Source organism: Zootoca vivipara, chromosome 3, assembly GCF_965207765.1.
Source record: "Zootoca vivipara chromosome 3, rZooViv2.hap1.1, whole genome shotgun sequence".
Taxonomy (NCBI): Eukaryota; Metazoa; Chordata; class Lepidosauria; order Squamata; family Lacertidae; genus Zootoca; species Zootoca vivipara.
Window position 1 is genome coordinate 108,695,587 of NC_142586.1, and position 9,005 is coordinate 108,704,591.

The 9,005-nt window shown below is 45.8% G+C and overlaps 1 protein-coding gene across 1 annotated transcript; it reads left to right on the forward strand.

Annotated features, from left to right (window-relative positions):
- Positions 1-1,594: 1,594 nt before the first annotated feature.
- On the forward strand, positions 1,595-7,697 carry RPS27A (ribosomal protein S27a). Its single transcript, XM_035110954.3, has 6 exons — positions 1,595-1,632; positions 1,719-1,783; positions 3,043-3,097; positions 3,646-3,731; positions 5,440-5,571; positions 7,509-7,697. Exons 2-6 carry the CDS (start codon positions 1,736-1,738, stop codon positions 7,656-7,658), a joined length of 471 nt encoding a protein of 156 aa, XP_034966845.1. The 5' UTR covers positions 1,595-1,632; positions 1,719-1,735; the 3' UTR covers positions 7,659-7,697.
- Positions 7,698-9,005: the final 1,308 nt, after the last annotated feature.

Here is a 9,005-nt window from a genome sequence, read left to right on the forward strand (position 1 = left end):
GGCCTCGGCCTGGAGGGTCGGGCCGGGGGCATGAGGAGGACGACCATTAATGTTTAATCATGTTTTTATATATGTTGGAAGCTGCCTAGAGTGGCTAGGGCAAGTGAGTCAGATGGGTGGGGCATAAATAATAAAATTATTCTGATTATGGAATAGGATGTCCCTACTTTCATTGGCCCTATGCAGCTTGGGACTGGGATACTTGCAAAACTGTCTCATCAGACCTTGCACACCCATTAGGTCTTTATAGGCTGAACTGCCATGGAGATCAGCGAAGGAGGAGTGTAACTCTATCAGCCCCCCCCCCCACGAGGATCCTAAGTGCCAAACAATACCCACTGACTGTGTGGAAGCTCCCCAGGTTCGATCCCCAACATCTTCAGTTAGGGCCGGGACAGGAATCCTGTCCAGCTGCTGCCAGTTAGTGTAGGCAATACTGAACTAGACAGACCATTGGTCTGACTCTCCTCCGTAAGGCAGCTTCCTATGATGGGGCTGCCCTTCCTAGGAATCCAGAGCTGTGCCACATCTGTAAGAATTAGGTTGTTTAGTGTGGCAGCACACACACACTTTGGAACTCCCTGCCTCATGATACCAGGCAGGTGCCCTTCACTGTATCCATTTCGGCACCTGAGGAAAACATTTTGGTTATCCAGATTATCGGGAAGTCTGTATGAGTTTTAATTTGTTGCAGTCTATTCTGTGGCGGGTTTCACCTTCTGCGCGTTTTAAATTATGGTCTTTTAAAGAGACGATTTTATTTTTCTGCCTTTCTCATAAGCCACTTTGAGGCATTTTTTCCCTAGTCGGTAAACACAAACTTTTATGAAATGAGTAAACAAGAACCTGGGTTCATGCTTGCTTTTTCCTCTCCTCCCTACCAAATCCCCTTTCCTCATAAGTTGCCATGCCTTTTTATGGGGAGATCATGTTGGTAAGCTTCTCTGGGAGCCTAATTTGGGTCAATGGGCAAGTGTAGAAATGCCTTCAATAAATTAAAATAACTCATAAATACGGCCCAGGATGTTATGTGGAAGGATGAGTTGCTTCAAAATTACAATGGAAATGGGGTTCCTGTCTCCTACCGAGGGAGCTCTGGGGCCTTTTAACAACGAGCGCGAATTCGGCCTCTTCTTTCCCTCAGCTGAGGGAGCCAACTGCCAACTGGCCCCGACCCGCCCCTTTTGCCCCTTAGCCCCGCCCCTCTGCCCCAGCGGACTCACCCAAGAGCCAACTGTCGGCAAGTACCGGTAACCAAGCTGAGCTAAATCACTAAGCAAGGCGCGGGGTGCGTGGGTGGATTCGGAGCGGTGCATGCTGGGGGAAAGGTAGCTCCCCTCCTTCCCCGCGTGCCCACTTGAGCTCCCAGCATACAACTCCCAAGGGCCCTTTCGCCATCGGATCACCCGCCGGCGAGGACGCGCCCGCCTTCTCCTTTAAAAACTACCGCTCCCGTCATGCCTCCTCCTACGTTCCAGGCGGCGATGCACGACGGGAGTTGCAGTCCTTGCCTCCGCCGGCGTTTTCCTCACTTCCTTCCGCCGCTCGCCCCGCTCCCCAGCCCTTGGAAACCCCGTGCGCGGCCGAGCGGGTTCTCTTTCCGGCGTCCGCCATTCCGGGAGCGGGTCGTTGGTGAGTGGTTGTCTCTGTGCGGGGCCTGCTTCTTCGTTTCCCTCATCCTTCCTTCGCCTCATTTCTCGTTCTCGTTGCTTCCTCAGGTCCAACGGCCGCCGCCATGCAGATCTTCGTGAAAACCCTGACGGGGAAAACCATCACCCTCGAGGTGAGGGAGGGAAGAAACCATATGAGGGGTTCAGAACAAGGCCGCTGATTCCCAGGCCTCTGGCTCTTCGCCTCGTGGCCCCAGAGTTGGGCTTCCAGCCCTTTCTTTCCCCTCCCTCCCGGTAGTTTGTGACCTCGAGGGAAATGGCGGATTTTGCGCAGTTACTTTCCTCCCTCCCAAAAAGAAAAAAAAGAGGTGGGGAGAAAGCCTGTGGCTCATAGGATCACAGAGGAGTTCCATCGGGGTCATCTAGTCCAACCGCCTGCAATGCAGGAATCTCAACTAGATCACCCGTGACAGATGGCCACCCAGCCTCTGCTTAAAAACCTCCAAGGAAGGAGGAGAGCCCCTGAGCAGAAAGGTCTTAACTGATGTTGGGTCGGAATCTCCTTTCTTGAATCCGTCGATGCGGGTCCTTAGACCAAGACGAGCTTGCTCCTTGATATATTTACGAGTCTCCTCTTTTCCGGGCTCAGAAGCCCTTGTTACCAACCCACCCGGTTTTTTGCGTTAGCCGAAGGCCACAACAGTTCCATCGCACTACCCAGCAACACCCAGTATTGAGAGGCATGCTGCTTCTGGTTGTTCAGTTGGTGTGTGGGCACGGTGTCTAGTAGCCATTGATAGCCCTTGTTCTCTATGTCTCTTATCTGATCTGCTTTTAAAGCTGCCTAAATTGGTGGCCATCGCTGCCACTGGGTATAGGGTGGTATATAAATACAATTAATAATAATGTGAATGCCCTTTTTTATCGCCCCCCTTGCCCCCATCCCATGTCCCCACAATAAAGATAGGTGTCTTTATATCTGAACAAAGAACCCAGACAGCAGAACAATCTAGCCACCACCTTTGCCTCTACTATTTGCTGTTGCTGAAAGGAAAGGTTCGAGAAGGAGATGTGCATTCCATTCTATCCTGGTTATGGCAAGGGAGACATGTGACAAGCCAAGCATCAACATTTTTCTACCATTTTATCTCTCTGCTGTGAAAAGCTTTGTCTCCTGTATGTTAAAACTGCTGTTAAAAGTACAGGAGCAGGATTGGTGTTTGTATGTTGCTACAGAGAATATGACAAGAACTCAATGTTTGGTCTTTTAACCAGCATTATCTTGTCCATAGCTGTGTGTGTATTTTAAGAATTGCTAGTCTAAACAAAGTCACAGCATGTACTGTTCTAATGCCTGGATGGGAGTAGTAAGGAATTTATAACTATTTTAAGTCTGTAAAGCAATTCAATGGTGACTTATTTTTATAAACAGGTTGAACCATCTGATACTATAGAAAATGTCAAAGCCAAGATTCAGGATAAAGAAGGTAGGTGTTGCTTTTGTTTTGGAACTTGTGGTTTTAAAATTATTCTACTATGGAGTAAAGCTTCCTTGCTAGAATTCTCTGTTTACCTGTACGTTCTTTTCCATCAAATTTGGTCTTCAAGGAGGTCATAGGATGATGCTTGCAGGGTCAATTCAGTATGCTGCAGCAAATAGGATACAACTAGGAATGATGCCTTCTTTATTTAAAAATAAAATAAAAGCTAGCAAGTATAATTGCGGTGCATGTAGAATGAGGCTTATTTTGCTTTCCCCAAAAGGATAATAAATAGATGGAAACACACTAAAAAAAGCATAAATGCCTAAGTAGCTACTCTAGAACAAAAATGTGTTTATTGACATAATCAGAAACTAAATAATGTGTCTTAACATAAATGACATTGCATGAATACATTGAGAGAAAGGCATGTTAGACTGGTTTTAATATATTGCAAATTGCCCTGGTACTTTCTAGAGCTGAAAGGCTGTTTTAAAATGTTCTTATAAATAACTGAATCAGTGACTCATACTCCACCATTTTTTCTCTATTAGGAATTCCTCCTGATCAACAGCGATTGATTTTTGCTGGGAAACAATTGGAAGATGGGCGCACTCTGTCTGATTATAACATTCAAAAGGTATGTACTAAGTGTTCTAATACAGTGGGTGGAATTTACTGTTGCTCTATTACAAATGTTCTGTCTGCACAAACATTTCATCTTGCCAGGCGGAATGTTCCTCCCTCCACCTGGCCTGTTCTGGGGGTTCTTCCAAACCCAGTCAGTTTCAGTGGGGGGAGCCCCATTGTGGAACCCCATGTACCTGCTAAACCATAAAATGCAAGAGCATGCTGTAAACTTGGGACGAGTAGGATGAATCCTTCTAGTAGACAAGATGACCAGGTGGTGACAGCAGGTGGACATTGGTCCCACATATTCATTGTTAATAGGATATAACAGTTGGCTGTGGGCTTCTCCTAAAGATGGAGACTTCATGAAAAATGCCTTTTTCTTTCTAGGCACCTAAACCTGTCTGCCTTTAAAGGCACACAGAACCTTAGTAGAAACAAGCGGGAGGTTTAATTACATGAATACAAAGAGTGCAGTGAACTGAATATACTGGACTTTAGCTTATCCCAAATAATCAGAGGTTGTGCTGACCTGATCAAATATGAGGTGAGCGTAATAAACTTGGATTTGAAAAGCACAGTAGGTTGCATCCAGCAGTGTTGCTCAGCTGATGGTAAGAGTTCTATCAGCAGAGTGGAGAGGGATCATTTTTCTGCTATCTCCCACGCCCCACATTCCCATTGCAGCTACTCTGGGGGGTTGGGGGACCTTCTACAGATCTATTAAGTAAAATCATTCATACACTGCTTCCCATCCAAGGATTCCAGAGCAGTTTGTTGGATCAATCAATCAACCTCTGATGGATGATTTAGAAGGATTGGGTCCTGCATCACTTTTGCTGTGCATGTGTGCCAGTATCCATACTCTGAAGAAGTTACATCTCAATGCAGCTCCTTCCGTGGGAGCGTCTTTGGGGTTGAAGGTACACACAGTAGGCAATAAACACTCATGGACTCCATAAAGATTCAGTCGAGTGTAGAAATTTACTTGACAGGCATAAACGCATATTGGTAGCAAACATATACAGACATTCACCACTGCCGTTGTCAAGGCATGCTTAAGAGTCCAGTAAGAGTCCAAGACACACTCTGCTTCTCTCGCCACAAGGTGCAAGCAAGAGACTCACAAAAAGTTACACAGAACCATTGTTAACAGCACTTCCTGTTACACTGCGCATGTCCAAAGAACAGTTTCCACAGAAAAAGTCCTTGCATAGACAAAACAATCTCAGCCTTCTGCTGCTTCAAACTTCTCTGTTCTTGTCAGTTTCTGGAATAAATTATTCTCTCTCTCACACACAGAATATCCAGCACAGTTCACAGAATTTGGGTGTGTCTGCAGAGGGCTTCAGGGGGAATTGCTTCTCACACAAGCCCTTCTAGTTGCTTGGCGCAACTCCATTTAATGCAACCCAATGACTTCTGTAGTATTTACCAGTCACTGAGATTATTTCCAGTCTATTAGTGCCTCAGCAAAGTGCCGGTTATGTGCTTTGGTATTTTATCCATTTGCTACTCTTATCTCACTGTTCCTTAAAAGAGCACAGGGTGGTCTGGGAGGTAGGCTGGGCTAAGCGACTTGTCCAGGGCTATACATTAAGCTTCGTGGCTGAGCAGAGAACCAATATTTTGGTTTCTTGTGTCCATCCCAATTCCTAACTGTTGCATCACAATAGCTGTCAAAGTTTGTGTGTCCTTTGTTCGCTCTCTAAAACTAGGAGTCAACCCTTCACCTTGTGCTGAGACTTCGTGGTGGAGCAAAGAAGAGGAAGAAGAAGTCTTACACCACTCCTAAGAAGAATAAGCATAAGAGAAAGAAGGTGAAACTCGCTGTCCTTAAGTACTATAAGGTAAGAGCAACTTCAGGTGGGAATTGCTAGACAGATTCTGTCTACTGATGGCTGTTTCTGCAGTTAGTTAGAAAGCCAGCATGAGCCGGTCTTCTGGTGACAAATGTAACCTTTAAGTCTGTGTGGAAATAATGCAGGAGCAGAGCTGATTAATACCGTGTTTCCCCTTTTTTAAGACACCGTCTTATAACTTTTTTCCCTCAAAAAAACACACAGTGGCTTATTTTCAGGGGGTGTCTTTTTTTAAAAAAAAAAGTGCTGGTACAACTGGGACCCACTGGCTCAGGATGCTCGGTGCTCTCTTCTGCACATTGCTGGGCGCGTTGTTGGCGCTGCCAGTTCCGAGCGCCTGCAGGGTGGGGTGGGGGTGGCAGTGCTTTAAACCCCCAACCCTGTAGAAAGCAATGGAAGTTATGGACCGTAACAATCCTTAAGAGGCACAGGTCTTAAAAAACCCCTGGTATCACCCTTGAAGCACAGCCTTCCAAAGTCAGGGGGGAAGAGGTCTGTTTAGACAAAGGAAAGGATCGGGGGTGATTCTGTGCCCTGGGACCCACAGAACTACTTTAAAAATCCCAACCTGGGGGGGGGTCAAACAGTGAAGCCCCATAGCCCTGTAGCAACAGAAGGCACATTCTGAAGCACCCGAGCTGTTCGGTTCCATAAAAAATCCAGGAATTGTAAAATTAACAACAATAATGGGGGGGGCACTCTATCCAAAGAGTTAAGAAGGAATGGGAAAGTGTTGAGTTATATATGGAAAAATATGGAAAGGAAAGTTAGTTAAAGATAAAAAATAAATAATTATCGCAAGGGGAAAAATAACATCATAAAGGGTAATAATATTAAATATAAAATAGACAACACAACAGAAAAAGCAAGTATATGACTAAATGAGATCGCACAGGAGTGAGGGAAGGGGGAGAGAGGGAGGGGGGTAAGGAATGGAAGGAGGCAATGGTTGGAGGAGGGTATAGGGGGATGAATTAAAGGAAAATTAAGACTGAGAAGCGCATGGTTTTTGTTTTTTTAAAGATGCAAAGGCTTGCAATCAGCCAAAGTATAGAGCCCAACTTCCAGGAGACTGCGATCTACTTGCGGATTTATAAACTGGAGGTGATCTACCCCCATTTTATTGGTGTTCAGGTCAGAGTTGTTTTTAGAGAGAGGAAATATCCCATTTTTGAGGTTAAAGTAAAAGTTCCTGACCTTTTTTTTATAATGAGGAAATGCTGCTAAAACTCCGTTCTTCATTCCACGAAGGGGAGAGGGGGCGGGGCCGGGTGCTCAAAGACAAAAGAAATGGAAAAGGAGATAGCGATCAACTCCAGCCTCGCATTCATGCAGCCGTCGGGAGAGGCAGGGGCTGCAGCCGAGTGCTGCTTCACAAACAAACGGGGAAAAGTGCTTAGAACCCAGAGAATCCAGCTGAAAAACACGAAGCAGCAACAGCAATTGCACACACACCATCCCAAGCCAGCACAGTAACCAAGTCCCAAAAGCAAGAAAGGACTCAGCAAACACTGCTGCGGCCGGCGTTGCTGCTGCTGACTCGGGGAGCTCAGTGATCTCTTCCGCACAGCGCCTATTACTATGGCTTATTTTCGGGGTACGGTTTATATTTCTCAAATGCTTAGAAATGCTGCTATGGCTTATTTTATGACTACGCCTTAAAAAGGGGGAAACACGGTAGTTACGCTGAATTGTTGGTTGGGGGGGCATAAGTTATTTTCTTGCATTTAATGTTTAAACAAAAAATATGGTCACCCTGCTCAACTAAATTTTGTCGGGGTTGAGAGTGTAACCTTAAATGATAAGTTGGCGTTTCTAAAAATTGCAGGCAGTGGTGGTCTGGACTGCATAAGTCAAGCTTCTGTATTTTTTTCCAAGGGAGATGGAAAATAATGCAGTACAAATTAAAGCCTTTCTTCTTGCAGGTGGATGAGAATGGGAAAATCAGCCGCCTGCGGCGCGAGTGTCCCTCCGAGGAATGTGGGGCCGGAGTATTCATGGCTAGCCACTTTGACAGACATTACTGTGGCAAGTGCTGCTTGACATACTGCTTCAACAAACCAGAAGACAAGTAAATGTGTCTATTGTAATAATTAAAAGTTGCTTTAAATTTTGCAGTGTTTTTTCTGGTTACATGAGTATGCAAAGCAGGGGCTCTAACATGTTTGCTAAATGGACCAGAGAGGAGAGGAAAGTAGATAAATGGAAGACATGGGGCTACTCATGAGCATTGCTGATGGGAAGGATAGCACCTTTCTAAGAAACTTAAGTGAAAGCCCTTTCTGTCTCATATCTGTTGACAATTGAGGCAACTTTAGAACTGGCCCTCTGTGCAGTTCTTGACCAGTACAAACACTCTTGCTTTGTTTCATTGAATAATACAATTGCAGAGTTGGAAGGGATGCTGAGTATCATCTAGTTCTAACCAACTCCCTGCAATGTAGGTATCTCAACTAAAGCATGCAGCTGGCCCATATGGGGATTGAACTCACAACCTCGGCATTATCAACACCACACTCTAACCAACTGTACTGTCTTGGATCTTACCTGTTTAGTGTTGCAAGATACTTGCTCTGATCCAGAAATGAGATAGTACAAGTTACGGTACCCTTTTTATCTATTCCAAATGTCCTTTCGTACAGAAAATGAGGGCAATTGTTTCTGTTATAGTACCTAAGCAGAGATAAAGCTCTTGCTTTATTTTGCGTACATTGGGTGGAATGCAACATTGCACTCTTCTAGTCACTCTCTCTTTGCAAGTGTTACATATTGGCAGCTGGAACAGCCCCCTTCCTTGCTGTGTGCTGGTCGGGTTTCTCCTGACCTCTCCAGAGTCAGTCTTGGGGAGGACAGATATCCTGTTGCGAAAATCCTTAGAGGGTTACTGCTCATTGGGCTAGTCAGGTGAATCCAACTGGGCCTACAGCAGAGACAAAGGGGCATATTTTTTCTTGCTTGCTTTGGGGGTGGGGGGAGGCGTTCTTGTGATTGCCTAGTTTCCACACCTTGAAGTCATAAGCTTAACTTAAAAAAACACAAATTGAGATTCTTAGGCCTGCTGCATTTTATGGCCCATTTCTAATCATATAGTTGGGTGTGACAGATAAAACAAACATAGCAATACCAATTCTGAAGTATGGATTCATGGTGGAAAAGGTACAGTGGCACCTCTACTTACGAATGACTCTACTTACGAATTTTTCTACTTACGAAGGGGGGGGGAAGGAAAAAATGGTGGCACGCTTACAAAATTTTGGACATCCGAACGCCTGCCCTGCGCTCACTGCCACCGGTGGATCGAGCCCTCGCCGCTGCTGCGAGGCTGGCCTTCTGCCCCGTGGGGTGATGGGAGTTGCAGTCCTGGTTACGTCGGAGGCCGAGCCATGGCACCCGCGGCCGGCCGTGTGGGACTTGGGCTCGCA